Source organism: Neofelis nebulosa, chromosome 2, assembly GCF_028018385.1.
Source record: "Neofelis nebulosa isolate mNeoNeb1 chromosome 2, mNeoNeb1.pri, whole genome shotgun sequence".
Taxonomy (NCBI): domain Eukaryota; kingdom Metazoa; phylum Chordata; class Mammalia; order Carnivora; family Felidae; genus Neofelis; species Neofelis nebulosa.
The window spans coordinates 63685057-63706961 of record NC_080783.1 but is presented as its reverse complement, the minus strand read 5'-3'; the positions used below and the strand labels follow the sequence as shown (position 1 = coordinate 63706961).

Below are 21905 nucleotides of genomic sequence, written 5' to 3'. Positions count from 1 at the left end.
GGGGAAAAGATACTACTTTATAATTACTGCCAAATACAGACCAATCCGTTGCCATTTACCAAAGATGAGTGAGGAAAATTTAAAAGCAAAGGCAAGAGAGTATATTGAACATAAAGTTTATAGGCTTAGAAAGCAGGGTACCCACCTACCCCAAGGTAGACAGTGTGAGCTGTCTACAATGCAAAAGCAAAGGTATTAGTATCACGATACCATATCTAAATGCTCACAGAATCACATCAACACTCAAGCATGTGAGTGTAGACAATTATAGGATCAACATGTGTTGAGAATACAATATACATTGACAACCAAAATGGTAAAACAAAAACTTTGCAGATATAAGTAGTAGCCGAGTATCGGTTGAGGTACCTGTCATCGTAATACTTGCTTAAACAAGAAGGAAATATGCCAAAGGGTTATAACAGTGGTTATTTCTGAGTAATAAAATTGCAGGTGATTTTTTTTCTATGGGTGAGTTTTTCCCTATTATATCAGCTTTCTACATCGAACATGTGTCAATTGTATATATAAACAATTTAAACTAGCTTGTTTTTAGCCTATGTTGATTAGGGTAGGTAAAATCAGGACATCAGTAGCTTATCAAATTTGCCTCTGGATAAAACAGATAAAAATCAAAGGAGTTGATGCTGCAAGCACCATGTGAATGCTATTTGGGAAGCCTGAGGCAGGAATTATCATGGGATTTTTCAACTGTCCACATAAAAAGAGAAGCATTTGGGGGAAATGTGACCCACTGAAAAAAATTATAGTCCTCAAATTGAAGAAAAAAGGTTTCCCCTGCATTTTTACAGTTTCCTATACTTCCATATGGTAAAGATGCTTAAGTTTGGCAAAATTTGCTTTTCTGATGAAATTACGTATCTGTTAAGGGGTGTGCCATCATCTAAACTTTCTAAAAAAAACCTTTCAAAAAGACAAGTGGATAATCAATCACAGTTTTAGAGCTGACACTTGAGATTCAAACATATACAGGTTATCATATGATAAGACATTCCGTGTTTAATTGACTATATCTTGTCATCCTGTTCTTTCTAAGAAAATTCTTTCATTATGTATGTGTTATGTAATTCTTGAATAGCAAACAAGATTTTTCCAGGCAGCCTATTTCTGACACTTCAACAGTATGATTTCATATTTTCTCCTGGTACCTTGTATTAATAAAGTTAGAATAGATCAACTTTTCTAGAAGTCACTTAAACGTCTGAATTCAGCCAAAGCAGACACAATTTTATCTGAATAAGTCTAAAAAGATTAATATTTCCTCATTAAATTCCCATATAATTTACTTAAGTATGTATTGACAATTTCCACATAAAATTAAAGAACTTTTTTTAATTTATTTTTTAAGTTTATTTATTTATTTTGAGAGAGAGAGAGAGAAGGAGAGGCAGAAAGAGAGGTAGAGGGAGCATCCCAAGCAGGCTCCACACTGTCGGTGCAGGGCTCAAACTCCCAAACCATGAGATCATGACCTGAGCCGAAATCAAGAGTTGGAGGCTCAACTGACTGAGACACTTAAGCACCCCTAAAGAACTTTTCTTATTCACAAAACGGCAAGTCATGAGTAGCAGTACTAACAAAATACGTAGAAAAACTAAATCAAGTGCCAATAGTATTTTAAGTATCTTGGCTTTCTTCTTAAACTGACACCCAAAGCAATTGTATATTTTCTGCTTAACCTTTCAAAGGGGTTTATGAGGGGGTAATTAAAAGCTCATTCAAAAGCTCTGCACTGCAAAGGAAACAATCAACAAAACTAAAAGACAACCATGGTGGAATGGGAAAAAGATATTTACAAATGACATATCAAACAAAGGGCTAGTATCCAAAATCTATAAAGAACTCACCAAACTCCACACCCAAAAAACAAATAATCCAGTGAAGAAATGGGCAGAAGACATGAATAGACACTTCTCTAAAGAAGACATCCAGATGGCCAACAGGCACATGAAAAGATGCTCAACGTCGCTCCTCATCAGGGAAATACAAATCAAAACCACACTCAGATATCACCTCACACCAGTCAGAGTGGCCAAAATGAACAAATCAGGAGACTGTAGATGCTGGAGAGGATGTGGAGAAACTGGAACCCTCTTGCATTGTTGGTGGGAATGCAAACTGGTGCAGCCGCTCTGGAAAAGTGTGGAGGTTCCTCAGAAAATTAAAAATAGAACTACCCTATGACCCAGCAACAGCACTGCTAGGAATTTACCCAAGGGATATGGGGGTGCTGATGAATAGGAGTACTTGTACCCCAATGTTTATAGCAGCACTCTCAACAATAGCCAAATTATGGAAAGAGCCTAAATGTCCATCAATTGATGAATGGATAAAGAAATTGTGGTTTATATACACAATGGAATACTACTTGGCAATGAAAAAGAATGAAATATGGCCTTTTGTAGCAACGTGGATGGAACTGGAGAGTGTGATGCTAAGTGAAATAAGTCATACAGAGAAAGACAGATACCATATGTTTCCACTGTTATGTGGATCTTGAGAAACTTGACAGAAGACCATGGGGGAGGGGAAGGAAAAAAAAAGTTAGAGAGGGAGAGAGCCAAACCATAGGAGACTCTTAAAAACTGAGAACAAACTGAGGGTTGATGGGGGGTGGGAGGGAGGGGAAAGTGGGTGATGGGCATTGAGGAGGGCATCTGTTGGGATGAGCACTGAGTGTTGTATGGAAACCAATTTGGCAATAAATTTCATATTTAAATAAATAAGTAAATAAATGCTCGTTCAAACACAGAAAAATGACAAATTAAAATCATATGGTTCCATGAACCAGTCTGATGCTAGAATTCACTTATTCATTACATAAACCTCTACTGGGGGCCTATTATATACCACAAAGTACACCAATAATGGGAATATAATGATGAATGAGGGACACTCCCTACTCTCAAGGAGCTCATGGCTTTCTAGGGGACACTAAGAATTTATTAGAGGGGTGCCTGGATAGCTGTGTTGGTTAAGCGTCCAGCTCTTGGTTTCAGCTCAGGTCATGATCTCACACTTTGTGAGCTCAAGCCCTGCATCAGGATCTGTGTTGACAACTCAGAGCCTGTTTGAGGTTCTCTCTCTCTCCCTCTCTCTATGCCTCTCCCCCACTTGTGTGCTTGCTCTGGATCTCTCTCTCAAAATAAATAAACACTTTTTTAAAAAAGTTAAAAACAATGATGAAAGTGAATTATAGGCATACAAGGAATTATAGAAGGATCAGGGAGGTGTGCCTAATTCACTCTGAGATGAGAGTGTGAACAGGGACAGCTTCCTTTAGGAGGTAACACCTCACCTGGGTCTTAAAGGAGAAACAGTGAGGTTAGCTAGGTCATAAAGAAAGGACTGTCTAGCAACAAGCATTCAGGCAGCATGCACAGTTGTGAAAGAGGGACACAGCACCATATGCCCAAGGGAACTAGAAGCACTGCTGTGACCCCACATGGAAATTTACGGGCATGAATAGCAAGTGATAGACATGGAAAAATAAGTGCTGGCAGTGTCTTAGAAGCCACTGTAAACCATGAAACCATGTTAAGGAGCTGGAGCTTTCTTCTTGGGATGGATAGAGAGATACCCAAGGGTTTTAGTTAAATCTTTGTAGTATCAGTGTCAGGGAGAACCTGAGGAGGCATAGGACTAGAGGCAGGGAGGCCAATCCAGAGGCTGCTGCAGTCACCCAGATAGATGCTGGAAATGATGCTATAAATGGGAAAGGGATGAACTTCAGAGGTATTAGGCCAGAGCTGGCTGACTAAGTGTGGGCAGAAGAATCAAGAATAATTCCAAATTTCCAGCTTGGGTGCCTAAGGGATTGTGCTATCCTTTCCATGCTAATTGATTACATCTTTAATGTCACTAACAGCCATCTTTATTTTTCCTCTAACGCTTTCATTATGAAATATGTTTCATAGGGGCGCCTAGGTGGCTCAGTCAGTTAAGAGTCCTACTTCAGCTCAGGTCACAATCTCACCACTGTGAGTTTGAGCCCCACATCGGGCTCTGTGCTGACAGCTCAGAGCCTGGAGACTGCTTCAGATTCTGTGTCTCCCTCTCTCTCTACACCTCCCCCACTCGCACTCTGTCTCTCTCTCTCTCTCTCTCTGTCTCTCTGTCTCTCTCTCTCAAAAATAAATAAACATTAAAAATTTAGAAAAAAATGAAATATGTTTCATAAAATTCTAGATTAACGAGGAAAAAGACTCACTCTGCCTATTTCTAGTAGTTAAGACTGATGTTGTATTTTCTGCTAGTACCTTATAGTGAGTTAATTTTATTTCTATAAAAAGATAAGGGTTCCTCAATGAGATACCACCTCACACCTGTCAGAATGGCTAACATTAACAATTCAGCAAACAACAGATGTTGGTGAGGATGTGGAGAAAGAGGATCTGTTTTGCACTGCTGGTGGGAATGCAAACTGGTGCAGCCACTCTGGAAAACAGTTTGGAAGTTCCTCAAAATTTAAAAATAGAACTACCATATGACACAGCAATTGCCCTACTAGGTATTTATCCAAGGGATACATGTATGCTGTTTCAAAAGGACACATGCACCCCAATGTTTATAGCAGCGCTATCAACAATAACCAAAGTATGGAAAGAGCCCAAATGTCCACCGATGGATGAATGGATAAAGAAGATGTGGTATATATATACAATGGAGTATTACTCAGCAATCAAAAAGAATGAAATCTTGCCATTTGCAACTATGTGGATGGAACTAGGGGGTATTATGCTAAGCAAAATTAGTCAGTCAGAGAAAGACAAATATCATGACTTCACTCATGTGAGGACTTTAAGGCACAGAACAGAAGAACACAAAGGAAGGGAAGCAAAAATAACATATAAAACAGGGAGAGGGACAAAACATAAGAGACTCAAATATGGAGAACAGAGGGTTACTGAAGTGCTTGTGGGAGGGGGGATGGGCTAAATGGGTAAGGGGCATTAAGGAATCTACTCCTGAAATCATTGTTGTGCTATATACTAACTTGGATGTAAATTAAAAAAATAAACTAAAAAAAAAAAAGATAGCAGTGCCTGGATGGCTCAGTCAGTGGCACACAACTTCAGCTCAGGTCATGATCTCACAGCTCATGGGTTCAAGCCCCATGTCGGGTTCTGTTCTGACAGCTCAGAGCCTAGAGGCTGCTTCGGGTTCTGTGTCTCCCTCTCTCTCTGCCCCTCCCCTGCTCATGCTCTCTCTCTCTCAAAAACAAACAGACATTAAAAAAAAATTTTTTAAAGGTAATTCACGTAGATCAACAAAAAACAAAAACAAAAAACAGTTCATGGGAGAAGATTATTAATCCCACTTGGGACACCTTGAATTTGAGGCGTCCTGGAGATCTCCAACAGGCAGTTGAACATGCAAGACTGATGTGCAGGCAAGAAATCTGGGTCATAAGCATAAATTTGGGTGTCACCAGGTCATCCAGATTTATCGAAATCATAAGGTTGGTTGAAATTATCCTGGAAAAGCATTGAGTAAGTGCAGGGCTCTAAGCAACAGCCATACTTACGGTCTGGGTAGAAAAGGAGTACAAAATGGAATGATCAAAGCAGTTCAGAAAAGAACCAGGACAATGAGGAGTCATGGCAGCCAAGATAGTAGTGTCCAGAAGGAGGGCGTGATCGCCAAAGTTGTGCAATAGGGAAGTCCATCCAATATTGAGGAGTTCCCTGGTGACCTTAGTGAATATAGTGGTGGCATATCCTGTCTGCAGCTAAGGATGCCCAATAAAGAATTTTATGACATTAAAAATGCAAGAATTATATTGTGAAATCCACACTCATTTAAAATAGCATGTAACATTGCTTATAAATTACTGCTATGGGAACACCTGGGTGGCTCAGTTAGTTAACCGCCTTGATTTCAGCTCAGGTCATGATCTCACAGTTTGGTGCATGGGATTGAGACCCACATGGGGCTCTGCACTAACAGCTAAGATCCTGCTTGGGATTCTCTCTCTCTCCCTCTCTCTCTCTCCCTCTCTCTCCCCCCCCCCTTCTCTCTCTCTCTCTCTCTCTCTCTGCCCCTCCCCCCCATACTCTCTCTCAAAAATAAATAAACATTTTCGAAAATTAAATAAATTGCTGCTATAACATTTTCTCCAGTCTCTTTTCCCAAGTGGTTGTCCTTAGGAGCTCGCATACCCTCTGTAAATATTATTGGCAAGGGGTCATCCATTACATTGTATCACAATCTACAGCTCAGCTTTCTCCCTACTTTGTGTGGGGAGCAAGAGAAAATGGAACCAAAATGGTCTATCTAGCCAAAAGAGAAATAACTCATCAGTCATTAATTCATTCAGTACCTGCTTATCAAGAACCTACTATCTGCTAGTAGGGATGCGAGCTGCAAAAAGCATATTCACTGCTCTCCAGAGATTCACAATCTAGCCCCATCCTGTTCTCACTGAGCACTCACTATCTGCAGTCATCGCTTCTTTCCCCTAGGACCTTTGAGGGATTGGCCAGAAAATAGTATTGGCCCAGACAGATTTCCTACCAACAAGGATTTCTTCCTGTGCCCTACTATGCCTGGCACTTTTAATTCCTCCCTTCACTACTTCTGAACTATCATCCCCCATCTCCCTTTTTCAGATCTGTTCTTCCCCTTTTGTTGTTCCTGAAACATGTTCACATCCTGAAACATAACTGGACCTCATCTGGACATCCCATGCTCCCATTTGGCCTTGATTAGCTCCTGTCCATGCCTTCCTCAAGATCGTCACTTGTCACCACCACCCTCCACAGCCCTACACAGTTTGCTGGTTTCTTCTTCATCACTTTGTCCCAAATATCACCATCTCTTTGTTGCTGGAAGTCCCCATGACCAACACTTACAAGCCCTAACAGGCTGTTTAATTATACAGTCTTCATTTTAGGAGTAAACTGAAGTCAAACTCAAGGGTATTTTGAGAATTCCTATTCTCTTCCTCAAAAGACCCTTGGCCCGACTGAAAAGAGTTCACAGTCAATGCTGGACTCAAAAGTACTGGGCTAAATTCCAAGCTCTTATAAATGAATCCAGGACCAACGAAAGGCCATGGAATCTGCATTACTAGTCATATAATGACTAAACAAGTTCTCACATGAAGTAGCCATCAAAAACATCTGTTTCTTCTTTGATCTTTGTGGACAATGACTGTAAAAATGCCAACAGGATCTTGGCTGACATCTTAAAATCAAAAAACAAAGTGATTATAGATGCCCATGATTTGTGGGATGTGTATTTAATGAAACAGAATGTGGGGGAAGCTTAAAGGTGAATGCCACACAGTGATCAGAGCTAGACTCTTCCACAGAACAATTGGGGTCAAGAGCCTGAAGCAGTTCCTTACAGTCAGATATCTGCTCTCCAATTTCCATCTCAGTCTAACCTGGACTTCTAAAAGATCTTTGGTTTTTCACTTTGGGGGCTTTGGGTGGGGTTGTCTTATAAACACACACACACACACACACACACACACACACACACACACGGAATGGATATTATGTTCTCCCTTCTAGAAGCTGAAATTATAAGGATGTGAATTCCAGGACTTCTACAGCTTTCATACAATCACAAAAAGAACCCTGGAATAACAATACACTTAGGCTTCTTATAGTGTGAGATAATAAATTCTCTCCTTTGCTTAACTTTTCTGAGACGTGTGTTTCATTCTTTGCAGCCAAAAACATCCTCATTGATACAGGAATAATTTGAAATTATACAAATATCCTTAATAGAGAAAGCAAAGGAATGCTACACATGGCATATTTCTCATATGCTGCCATCTAATATTTACCCAAGATTACTCTCTCGCTCAAAATTATTTTCAAGCCCACTTCAAACTCTTTTACAGTTTGATCCCAACGAAATTAGAATGGGAGCGTTTCTTCCAGTTTACTGTCCTGAACTCCCTCAGTGTCCAGGAATGCAGCAGCTGCCAAGGTCTTCCTCAGGGCTACCATTTCCCTCCTTCCTGCAGTTCATCCGACGCAAGCTATACCAGCAGTCACTGAAGCAACAAGCAACAATGCTTCCAACAGACCTCGCTACACTGCCACTTAATCAAAAAGAAGGCAGTTTAACACCGAGGCAGAAGGGGTGGAAGGTTATTATGCAGTGTGCACTGCAGGACCCAAAGGACCCATCCAACCGCCAAACACACAAATGAAGACTGCCCGCCCCTCACAGATACCAATAAATGTTCTGTTTCTTTACTGAGTGTGACATATTCTTAATACTGAGAACCTATCCTATTTCCAAATCGCTGGGGTATATTTATAATTCTTCAGCATGTTCACACTTTCAATATCTTCTCACCCTGGGTGAGATTGCCCGCATAGGTGCCCCCTATGATTTGAGTTCCAATTCAGCATTTATAAAGAATCATCCCATTATTATTTTTAAATTTTAGGTGTCCAGGGGGCCAAAACAAAATTCCCCTACAATTACTTACGGCAATGCTGATGTTCATCGGAGCCATCCTCACAGTCCTCATCATTGTCACACTCCCAGAAGTTAGGGATGCATAGACCTTCACCCTGACACAGGAATTGGTTCGACTTGCAAGAAGGGGGAGCTAAAACAAACCAGGAAAGGACTCAACTCATTGTGTGAAACATCCACCCTATTACACCAACAAGCAATGCTTATTTCAAAACAATCTGTGTCAACTCCTGCTTAACACATTGATGGCAAATAGTAAACAATCCTATAAAACAGCCTGTGGACTCTAATCAGCATTCAATGCCAAATAATTGAGACAAAGGCATCACAACAAACTGATGATGCCAAAACTAAATACAAAGAATAAAACAAACAACCAAAACACAAAGGCAGGAGCAAAAAATATCAAATTAAGAATGTAACTTAAATACAAACTAACCATGAGTTATTGCTAAACTATTTGAAATGCTTTGTAATAACTAATAGTAAAGCATCATGATGAGCTGAAAAAACATGCTATTTGGAAAAGAAGACCCAGAATTGAATAATTATTATTTCTATAATTTTCTTGACTTAAGATCTTTGGCAGGTTCTCTGAGCCTCAATGTGTGCACCATAAAATGGGGACTATATCTCACAGTTTGCTATAAAAAAATAAGTTAAATAATTTATGTGCAAGTGAAGTATAATGTTAGCTGCTGTCACTATTGTTGTTGGTACTGTTGTTATTATCGTTGTTATGGAACATTGTTATTACATTAACAATCTCTAAAGAGTTGTTGGTACAACTGTATTTATTCCTCTGTCCCAGAATACACAGTTCTTGCTTTTCTGTTCCTGGTGTTTAATCTAAAAATGAACTCAGTAATCCCATAGGAGGCAAACAGATAGCACATGATCATGTCTCTGCAGATAGAACTACTCCCTTGCACAAAATATGATTCACAAACTAGCAGCATGAGCATCACATGGGAGCTGGTAGAGATGCAGAATCTCAGGTCCCACTCCAAACATATGGATGTGAAACCAGCACATCAACAAGCTCCCCAATGCTCCATTTGTGCACAGAAGTTTGAGAAGCACTGAATAGGACCTATTCCCCACCCTTCTCTCATTGTCAAATGCATCACGATCCAAACAATACACCAAAGTTTGTTCTGTTGTGCCACAGGATGGCCAACAATTGCAAACAAAATTAATTTTTCCCTGATTTCTTGGTTTTCGGATGATAACCCTTATCTGTTCACAAATCAGAATGAATGAAACTGCAGTGGTGTGATTGATCATCTACAGCAAGCTGGGAAAGCAAAAGATGTTAAGGGCTGGGATTTGTGCAGGAAAGAGGCTTTTAATGAATGATTCAACTTCACTATGCCTGTTTCCTAATTTGAAACCTATCTCAGAATATTGACAGAATTAAATGAAGAAATATATGTGAATATATGTGAAAGTGATTGTTATTAAACTTTGGATTTACAATATATGTTTTTAACTATAATTTTTTTAAACATTTAAGACCACACTAACCTCTTCTGTGATCTCTTTGTGTAATTTGCATAAGCTACACAACGTCCTTTATACAAAAGACTCCTCCTTGAATTACAAATCACAGTTGGTGCACAAAATTTCCAGAGTGAATAATCTGAAATACTTTATTATAGGCTTTAGGAAACTACTCACAAATTTGTTTCCATATCAAGGTCATGGGATAAGGGTAAGATAGAAATGGATGTGAATTGAAGCCCTTCCTCCAAAGAACTAAAAGAATCATTAATGCCATCAGTTCTCTATTCAACAACAGACATCTCAAAAGACTTAAGCCCAGTCGTGAATCTATCACTAAAGGTACAACTGTATCTTTGGTACAGCTGAATTCACCAGGAAGCACTTATATTACTCGAACAGAGTTTGGCCCGGCCTCTCCTCACTTACGGCAGCCAACTTCATCCGTGTCATCCAAGCAGTCTCTGGTCCCATCACACCTCCAGGTTGCAGGGATACAATGCCCATCTTCACAGCGAAAATGCTCACTGTCACATTCTTATAATGCCACATGCAAAAAAAAAAAAAAAAAACGACTAAAAAAACTTACCCACATAGATATTTCAAAGAAATACAAATGTTTTATAAAAATAAAAGTTTTCAATGAATTAGTAATCAAAGGAACGTAAATTATTTATAAAATATGAAGAAAACATTCTTATAATGGTTATTTTATTATCTGTTTCAGGGTCTGCAGGAAGATGGTCATTTTTGTGCACCGCTCACTACAGTATACCTTGACGTAACCAATCTGGAAAGCAATTTGACAACATATTGACAACATGCTTTTTAAAAGTGATTTTTCTTAGTTCTTTTATTTTTAGGTATTTTCCCCCCTAAGGAACTAATCAGAGAATTAGACAAAGATTTCTGTATGCAGATTTTAATCACAACATTACTAAATTGCAAGCTTCCTAGACATTCAATAATTTCAAAAAAAGGATAAAATTCTTATCTTTATATTAACATATGAAGAACTCATTAAAATAGTTATGTAGAACTTCTAAATGATTTGGATAAAAACTTATATCATATAACAAAGACAAGGATGTATAATTTTACCTTTAACAGAGTTACATACGGAGTGTAGAGAAAGACCAGAATGTTATTGGTGCTTATCTCTGAATGATAACATCATGAGTAACTTCTTATTTGCTTGACTGTGCCTTTTTTCAGTTCTTCGCCCTTTATTTTTTTAAGTGCCTTTTTATTACTAAATCATATATAGCAATTTATGGTCCTACATTCTTAGATTCAGACCAATATTTTGGCTTTTTTGTTGAATGCATTTGTAGGATGCCAGATCTGTAAGCTCATCTCTGCTTGTTTTAAGCCAAAAAAACAAACAAAAGAAAAATCTCTGTACCCCACGAGAGGGCACAAATTTGCCCCCCAAAGTTACTACACTCCCAAGTGGCAGTGATATCCCCTAGTGATACCAGAAAGAGAATATAACTTAAACAAGTTTATTTCATACAACCAATATAACCAGCAATTATCCTAGGTCTCCCCAGGGGACTAATTAGGCAGTTGGAAATCCTTTGAGTCCCCAAATATGTGACCAGTGACTTCCCCAGGTATCATGTGCACAAGTAGGAAATTTTTTTAAAGAAAGCAGCCAACATCAGCCCAACTTGGAGAAGATACAAAATTATTCTTTCACAAGCCCAATGTGGTAGGAGTAATTTGGGGGGTTAAAAGAATACAATTATTCTCCTCAGGTATTTCAGTGATCATGCTAAATTACCTATTTCAGTTATTGGTTAATTAAGCAAAAATTAGGTAAATATACAGATCAATTATCTACTCCTAAGAGAAATAAACAATGTGCTATCCTGACTTGTGTAAATGCTGGCATATCAACAGCATGACATAAACATAGTTAAGTGATCTATTCCTAGGGGATATAGGCTACTTTGTTCATGGAATGTTCAAATCTGATTGTCTGGTAGTGACATCCTGATTTATAATGTATGCTGCAAATGGTCAGAAACTTCCCTTGGCTAAATGGTGGTACCGAGTGGTACAGGAATACGTACACCCAAATACCTTCTATAGACTAATGCACGATGGTGGTTGGTGGTGCAGGTCTGGGGTTGGTGGTGCAGGTCTCTTATCAACTACCTTTAAAACACAACAACCTCCCTTGCAAAAATGCCCCTAAGGAATGTACAAATTCACTCTGGAATCCCAGAACTTCTCATTGGATTTTGTTCTACAAAGCAATATTTCCATGGGAGATTAGGGGCTTTGGAGGTTTAGCTATTAACACAACATATATTAAATCACTTTTATCAATTAGGTCTATTGTTAGGAATCCAACATAATACATTTGTAGGTTCAGTACATTTGTCTCCCTTAGTATCTAATAATTTCTGGTTGAAAAATGGTAACAATCTAAAGGTCAGTCTACTTACAAAGAGTTTCATATTGCTATGAAAAAATGAGAAGCATAAACTTAGAAACTGAGCTTACAGAAGAGAATTCTCAAAAAGCAATTTATTGCCTGTTTTAAAATATATACAATCCTTAAGCAACTTTTATTACAAGTCAGATTTTAAGGTTATTTTTCATTTTTCCTAAAATATGAAGTTAAACACATCATAAAAAGAAATAGATACCCAAAAGTCACTTTTTAAAGCACTTCAAAGCCAAGTGCATAAAACACATGCAAACCAAAACTGGTAGGAGGAATTTTGCAATTAATTCTTTCTAGTTAGAGTTTTTTCATAATTGATCTCCCAGATACTCAGTTATCTAAAGAAATATATCAAACTCCATTTACTCACTTTATCAACAGATCCATGATAATTCATCCATCAAGTTCACCTTTTCAGTATTACCTTCTATGCCTGTTGTAACTCCCAAATGACTATTGTTTGGAAATACCTCTCCAGGAAAAACAAACCCATACTATATCATTGCTGGGTGGCCTCCCAGCAATCAAACAAAGTGCTCCACTGGTGTCAGAAGCCTGTCATTCACTCTATTATAAAGAGAGTATGTGCTGTTTAGAAGCAAACTACTAGTGGAAAGGTCTGGGTCAGGTCTGATAACAATGGCAGGTGCCCCCGATTTCAATTCATCTGTATGCACTTTATTTTCAGATTTCGGTTTGTTTTACATAAGTCAACCCGCCACAGGTATCTACACCTTATTGTTTAATAATTTGAAGTCCAAATGAGTGAGGAGAGGGATGTCATACACTGGAGCCAAACAGTTTATGAAGAAAAAAAAATCTAAATAGAGCAAAAGGAAAAAAATTGTTTTCAACAAACGGTCTCTAAACATTCATATCCAGTCAATCCAGTTTTAACCAAGAGGTAATTTTGCAATAACGAGGAAAACATCGTAACCCACACTGAAATAAAAATCTTTTGTTAGGAACCAGGCAGCCATTGACAAGAAACCACTGGGACCAAGAAAACACACTATTTCCCCAGCACAAGCCTTGGCTTTTTCCAAGAATCAAAATAAATGAAAAGAAAAATACTTGCATGGTGCTTAAATGGCATGCACCACTGTAAGCACTTTGCCAACTTCAAGTCATTTAATTTCCATTAAAACCCTATGAGATAGACGTCATTTTTATGAACACTTCACAAATAAAGAACTTGAGGCACAGAGCAGTTCAGTCACTTGCCCGAGATCAAATAGCAAACATGTGCAATGCAAGAATTCGGACCTGACACCTATAGTTCAGGTCCAAAGGCATCTGTGCCGCATTGACCACTGCTCTGTGTTCCCTTACACCAAAGAAAGAAAAGAGAAAAAGCAAAAAGGAAAAGAAACAGAAATGATTCTACCAAGTTCAAGAATGAATGTAAAAATGTGACTTTTTTTACAAAGTTGCTGTCAACATTAACTGAGTTCGTGAACTGGGCTTGTGTGGAATCCCGACCACATCATATGTGGTATGATTCAGTTGGAGAAGAGTGGTATAACTGGCAACAAACATTGCATCTAAAGTTATTGGGCCTAGGGAAATTGGCCAATCAAAAGCAACAGTTTCAATCTCTTCAAGAAAAATTATATTAGACATGAGAATAAACTTGTTTTCCAACCTTATAAAGCCCCAAGCTGGAGAAAAACAAGAATAATCCTTTCTTTATAAATAGCCATATCCCAAGCTTCCTGGTCTAAGTGTTGGACCAAGAATGTGTTAGAGAAACAGATAATGCCTAGAGGGAGGAGGAAGTCACTTGTTTTCCCAGTGCAGGAAATAGTACTGAATTTAGAACACCACTTCTGTACTCTTTCTAGCCTCTAGCACAGTGCTAGGCCCACATGGAATAATCAACACGTATCCATCAGGTAACGAAAATTCCTCTTCGTAAGATTCAGCCTCTTGGTATCATATATGTAAAACCATTAGACATATAAAACCATAAAGGCAAGCAGTAACACTCTAAGAGTTTGTTTGCTATCTTAAATCCAAAGAAAGGAAAATGAGATCTGGAAAAATTTGAAATTACTTGAAAGAAGAATGTCCAGAAGTTTGAAAAAGAAAAAGGAAAAAATTGAGTCATATTGAAAGGTTTGATTCTCCTACCATTTCCTGTAAAAGTTTCTTTTTTCCCTCTCATAAATTCTTTTCTCAAAACAGAAAGGCAAGTTGTAGTCAATGGAACATTGTCCAAAGTGAACAGAGTAAGGTAATTTCTACGGCAAATCCTATTTTCCTGTTAGATCCTCTTAAACATGTGCTGGTTCTTCCAGATTCTTGGTCTACCTGAGGAAGAGGAGGTGCATGTACTCTTTTTAAAGATATGACGGGGCACCTGGGTGGCTCAGTTGATTGAGCATCTAACTTCAGCTCAGGTCATGATCTCATGGCGTGAGTTCGAGCCCCACATCGGGGTCTGTGCTGACAGCTCAGTCTGCAGCCTGCTTCAAATTCTGTGTTTCCCTCTCTCTCTGCCCCTCCCCCACCCATGTTCACTCATTCTCTCTGTCTCTGTCAAAATAAACATTAAAAAATTAAAAAATAAAGATACGTCATGTAAAAGTACATGACATGTTAATAGTGTTACCTTCGCTGTGCTCAAACAAATGTAAGAGGCAATTCCTTAATTCGTCCATAATTCTTTCTTCACTTTTTCTGTACTTTATTTTTATTCCCTTGACATACATTCAGTGTTTGTAAGTTGGGTGATGGTTCGCTACAATTCTCACACCCTAACCCCACCAACAAAGCCAGTTCCCTTCAAAGATTTAGAGTCACTTGCTTATTTCCAAAACTTGACCACTGCAGCCATGACAGGCAAGGGTAACAAACTGTGGGGAAGACCTGCTCTGCCTAACATCAACTGGTGAAATTGTCAAGGACTCGATTGATGGAACTGAAACCAGACATGCCCAGCAAACCAACCTACTACTCTTTTTCTGTGCAACATTCTGGTTTTCATAACAGATTGCCAAATAGGTGGCCAGAATTCTTGTGGGCTTTTTTTAATGTAGTTTACAAACCACTAAGTTGACTTTTTTTTCCAAAATAGTGTTTCAGAGCCCTGATACCTGATTCATTCAAGAAGACATTCATTTCAAGACATTTCAAGAAGTCAAGGACTTTGAGGCAGAACTCACAAAGCCACTCAATGAGTGATCATGTATACACATCATGTAAGTGTAGTTAAAAAAAAAGAGAGAGACCCAAAAGAATATGTCAGATTCACTAAAGCCACCAAAAAAAAAAAAAATTCATACCTACTACATGCAAAACATTGTTCTAGAGCTTGTGGAAGAAACAAAGAAAGTTAAGATATGGTTGGGGTTTTTTTTAATAGAGTTTATAAATTCTGGGGGGACAAAAGTAACATATAATATAAATTAGCCATGTATTAAGTATTTTCCATAGATTATCCCACTTATCTATCACAACTCTGTGAGATTGTATTAAAAGCCCCATTTCATAGATGAGGAGATTGAGGCTTGACAAAATCTCACAACTAGTAGGTAGTGAGGTGGGGATTCAGACCTAGGTAGACTGATTCCAAAGCTGTGCCATATGCCTGTAGAGGATTTGGTTCCAAATAAGCAACATAGACAATAAAAATCAACTGGTCTCAAGGAGAAAAAAATTAATACCACATGCTGGAGTGATTAGAGAAGGCTTCATGAAGGAGAATAAGACTTCACTGGGCCTTTGTGGATGAGCAGTATTTGGGTAAGTGAAGAGGAAGGACCAGTCCTTTGTGTAGCATCCAAACAACTTGCAAGAAGCCTATCATGGGTAAAGGCCTAATGGGCAGGCCTCCACAGCATAAGGAACTACTTGTAAGTGGAAGACAACAAGGCTGGGAAGATGGACAATAAAGGGCCGAAAATGTCGAGCAAGAGAGTGACGTGATCAAACGGGTCAACTTTAAGAAAGCTTAGAGATCACTAGTGCCAGTAACTGTTTAAAAAACTAACAGTGGTTCTGGGTAGATGTAAGCCTGGAGGAGGATACAGACTTTGACCATGAGAAGGGCTTGGGGCTCTATTTCTTTCCCCAGAAACCGACCCAGAGCATAAATGAGCTCAGTGAGCAAGCTGGTCAGTGGTTCACTGAGAGGCTGCTAGCAGAGATGAGTCTCATCTTGAAGCCCCTCAAGTTGCCCCAGGCCTGGTCCACTTGCATGCTAAATGATCAGCAAGTTCTACAGGTACACCAAAAGTATCCTACTGTCCTTTCCCCACCATCCTCTCACAGCTGAATGCATCTGAGCATCCAGCCTACGGAATTCAGTCATCCCTCAAGACAGTCAGCTGATCACTAGGAATTTATCCAAAGGATCCAAAAATGCTGATTCAAAGGGGCAGATGCACCCCGATGTTTATAACAGCATTATCAACAATAGCCAAAGTATGGAAAGAGTCCAAAAGTCCATCGACTGATGAATGGATAAAGATGTGCGTGCTCTCTCTCTCTCTCTCTCTCTCTCTCTCTCTCTCTCTATATATATATATATATATATATATATATATAATGGAATATTACTCTGCAGTGAAAAAGAGTGAAAACTTGCCATTTCCAACAATGTGGGTGGAATTGGAGGGTATTAGGCTAAGTGAAATAAGTCAGTCAGAGAAAGACAGATATCACATGATTTCACTTGTATGTGGAACTTGAGAAACTTAACAGATGATCATTGGAGAAGGGAAGGAAAAATAAGATAAAAACAGAGAGGGAGGCAAACCAGAAAAGAACCCTTAAATACAGAAAACAAACAGAGGATTGTAAATGGATGATGGGCACTAAGGAGGGCACTTTTTGGGATGAGCACTGGGTGTCATACATAAGAGATGAATCACTGGATTCTACTCCTGAAGCCAAGACTACACTGTATCTTAACTAACTTAAGAATTAAAAAAAAAAAAAGATAGTTGATCTCAGTCATTGCTTAAATATTCGCTTAATGATTTTTTAAGTGCCTTTCCAATAACCAAAAGCCAGCAGAATAATGTGAGGCCCTATCAGAGCAGCCTCTCAATCTGGAAATTGTTTCCACCTGTACTTACTGAGCTATTTCCCATTTTCATTTAAACACAAGCTACCTGCCTTCCTCCCCTTCCCCCTAGTCTCTCACATCCCACTTATTTTTCATTGAGCACCTCCTACCCCAACAACCAGACTTTCAGGCAGTACTCCTGAGCATTATGAATAAAACCACACTTCTCAGGGGTTCTCAAGAGAACACAGTTGGCATTTAAGGTGGGACAATTATTTAATTGCCCCAGGCAAAGCAGAATGTATAGCACCTCTGGCCCCCATATGTGGAATGCCAATAGTGCCCTTCCCCGGGGTCACTGTGACAACAATAACACCCCATACATGTCCAAACATCACTCGAGAGTGGCGGTACCACCCCCAGTTGAGAACAACTTAGAACCTCTAAGCAGCTTGGACATTCAGAGCTCAAAACATCTTAATCCACATGAAAGAGATCATCTACCAAAACCCCTATAATAAATTCTTCCCTTCTGAAGATAATAAAATTTCTTAAACAGCAATCCCACTCCCTCCCACCCAGCAATAAGAGGGCCTGGGATTGGGCAATATGCTGCAGCTCCTAGTACCAGCAGCTTGAAATCAACTCCCCTGGGAGTGTGATAAAGAATCTAAGTTCCAGGGAGGCCTACTTCACCCTGGAATGTTCCACAGTGCATCCACAGGCTTACCCATTCAAGGGTGGGGGGAGTCACACAGAGAAAAAAAAAAGGCTGAAAATCTGAAATCCTCAGGCAGTTCTTCATTAATGTAAAAGGATCATTGTTATGAAAAACAAAATCACAGACACATCTGCTTTATGGGGCAAACTTTTTCCACCTGTATAATTATCGTAACAAAAAATTTCTTCAAATGTCCTTACCCGATCTCTGCTACACTTAAAAATTTTGAAATAAAATATAAATTGGCAATCACATGAGTGCTTAAAACATTCAAAGGACTCTCCAAGATTTTACCCAGAACACTCTGCAATGAAAACGTCCTGGCAGCCACTACCAAAACACTGACACTATATTTGTATTAGTCTTTTCTGTACTTCCCCAAGTAATTCATGTAGTATTTTCTGTATCAGCTCAGTCACTGTGTTTCCTGTGGATGGACTCCTCCTCCACATGGAAGAAAACTAAGTCCAAGACCTTCAACCCCACTCCCTCTAAGGGACTACCTGGTTTTCTACCTCTCTAATGGCCAAAGAGCTATACTTACAGGATGCCATAAAGAACACTATCCAAACAGAAGAAAATTTGAAACAGTCGCCTGCTCAGGTAAGTAAGGAACCAATGAATCACGCTATACACAAGAAAAGTCTAAAATACCCTTCAGCACATAATAATTTAACAGGCCTTGTACAAAAACTATAAATCACCCTGATTTAAGTGCTGACTTCCAACCCCAATTGCCCCAAGTATTCTTATATGGCTTAGTGACTAGCAAATATGAATTACTGGAAAATGGTTGAATGGAATCAAACACTAAAAAAGAAACTAGGCACTTGTGAGAAATAAGGGACTACAGTCATCTCCAGGCAGGCAGCTTTCCTGCCTATGGCTTATAAATGGTGCAAAAGATCCACTCTCAACCCAAAGTTTACAGACAGCAACAAACTAAGGTTTTCTTGATGCATTAGCCCCAAGTGTTGAACCATAAATCAAATTGAAACAAATACGTTAAAGTTGCAAATATCACTACTAATTTGGTCACCTTAACAAGCAGATTAGATCACCAGGTTATCAAATGGACAATGGCTTGATACTGGAAATTACAATAGCAGCAAAAGGAGAAATTAATTCCCAACTGGTGGTGGATTTGGTCATTCTCTACAGCCACAGACTAAATCAGTTGTAACTGCTAAATAGACCTTCTTGACTGAATCTTACAAACACCTCACTGTACTCTTTCTCCTCTATTCCATGTTACTTCATTCTTAACTATTACAATAGTTACACCAACAAGCTCTGACGGCATGAAAAGAGCAAGAAGAGGCAAAAATAGAAGGAAGAGAAAAAGGAAGAGGGAGGAAAGGAGAGGTGTTATGGTCAATAATCAGTGTCCAGACACTGAATTTAATAAGAGCTAGCATCTTGAACCCTAACCTCAATTTGGTTAACTCATTCTTATTTAGCTTTGTCCCAAATCCAGACTGGACCAGGATGTAATTGCTAAGTGGGTTTATTGGTCACAAATTTCATGCTAGGAACTAAACACCCTCTGATTCTAATGTGTACATTTTCAAAAAGTAGAGATCAGATATACTACATATAAAATACATACATAAATACACATATATACATATATATAATTTACTCTGAAGCAAACAATGTTTCCATGTCAATAAACAAGTGTGATGACAACTCTGATCAGGAGTTTTGATACTTATTGTGGAGCTCATTACATTGTCATTGACACAAACAGTGACTTTTATCATAGTTCATTTGTTAGGAGACTAATGGGGGTACACACACGTATGACTCAACCTTAATGATTTAGCTATGGGCATGTAGGGTTTCTGCCAACAAAGAACTTTCTTAAACTCTTAAATATTATGCAGCAAGAATGTGAAAATAATTCCACCAGTAAGTTTAAAAACCTGTTCTTGGGAATAAGTACTGATAATTAATCATCTGATAAACTGACGTCATTATTTTTAATAAAAATGTATGGTGTTATTATCTTTCTTAAAAAATTAACCAATTTTTGTTGTTTTACACATTTTTTTGTATTTTTTCCCTTCTAGTGACAAGTTATAGCTCAGAAAGAATTTTATACACAGAAGCTCAAAATTCTCCCACCGTGACCTGATATATGAAAAGTAAAGAACAGAGGAAGTAGATGAGATCAAGTGACCAAAGGAAGAGTAAATGGTAAGGTGGCAGGATTCAATTACAATCCTACCGTGAACAAAGCATAATTCTAAACTGCGAGCTCCTAAGGGCGGGACTAAATACTTCTGTAATCCTAGTGCCTAGTACAGTACCTGCTAGTACCCAGATGACATTCAATAAATAAACTATATATGATCCATGAGAATATAGGGATGAGGGGCACCTGGGTGGCTCAGTTGGTTAAGCATCTGATTTTGGGTTCAGGTCATGATTTCATGGTTCGTAGGTTGGAGCCCCATATTGGGCTCTGTGCTGACAGTGCAGAGCCTGCTTGGGATTCTCTCTCTCATCCTCTCTCCCTGCCCCTCCCCCACTCTCTCTCTCTCATTCTCTCAAAATAAATAATAAATAAACTTAAAAAGAAGTCTAAAAAAAATGTGTGTGTGTGTGTGTGTGTGTGTGTGTGTGTGTGGTGTGTGTGTGTATGGCCAAGATGATTTCCAAAAGATGATAAAGGCTTGAAATCTTGTTAATTTCTGAACCTTGATAATGGATGCCACTGTTTAGAGGCACTGTTTCTTCTGATCTAATTAACATTTCAACAATCATCTTCCATACTGACCTGGCATGAGACACCAGACAGACTGGAAGAAGTCAACCTCAAATCCTTGGGAGCCTATTTATATGTTCAGATTATTCTCTGCTTATTCACTAAAGGATGGGATCCCGTGTTTATATCCAGCACTACTCTAGAGTGGAAAAAGTACTCTGCACCCCCCCCCAAAAGGCTATAAGAACATCTGATTCCACAAATCAAAAGCTATAATTTTTATTATAAGCAATTTGCTAACAACATAATCATGATTTTGGTTTCCTTATACAGAGTCAAAGGTAGGGCTGCCTTTGTTAACTTGGGAATTTATAAAATAGGATGTTATATTTGCAAAGACTTTCACGTTTGAATGAATTTCTTGTCTTCTCTGCTGTACTGATCTTAACAGATTGAGCAAAAATAACTTTAGGACATGCCTCGCCAGCTGGTTATCTGTTATAGTAAGAGTCCCTTGGCCCGGGTTTGTTATGCCTGTGCTGAAGAGCATTTATAGGTCTCCATATCACTTCCTGTCTCTATAAATGTCATCACTTTGTATTATAATGTGATTACCATGACTCGAAACAACTCAATAGCTTATTGACACAGAATCAACAATACTATATTGTCTCCAACTGATACCTGTGTGTGATAAAATGGGGTGTGGGTTTCTGACTACATATGGTGAATTTTTAGTGTCCTAATATTAAGAACAGCTTAAATAAAATTATAAGTTTATCTGTGGTGATTGTCAGAAGCAGGAAAAACAATGTGGAGTGCATTTCCTAAGCTTATACCTAATCTGTACTATAAACACAATAAATAATGATAGTAAAAAACCTACTGTCATTATAAATTTAAGCTTTTAACCATGCATTAAAATAAAACCTTAGAATTTCAATGCTGGAAAAAAGTAATGATTCCAGTAATAAACTATACTAGAAAGTACACACAATAAAACCTTTATTGACATAAATAATTAAAACCATCT

The 21905-nt window shown here is 38.6% G+C and overlaps 1 protein-coding gene across 3 annotated transcripts in view; it reads right to left on the bottom strand.

The window, feature by feature from the left end:
* LRP2 (LDL receptor related protein 2) overlaps nucleotides 1-21905 on the bottom strand; it is a 199159-nt gene that overhangs the window by 150235 nt on the left and 27019 nt on the right. For all 3 annotated transcript variants that reach the window (XM_058714866.1, XM_058714867.1, XM_058714868.1), the window contains exons 2-3: nucleotides 10399-10506; nucleotides 8477-8599 (exon numbers count right to left, since the gene is read on the bottom strand). In XM_058714866.1, the coding sequence (XP_058570849.1) occupies nucleotides 8477-8599; nucleotides 10399-10506 (231 nt within the window). The remainder of the gene's footprint in view (nucleotides 1-8476; nucleotides 8600-10398; nucleotides 10507-21905) is intronic.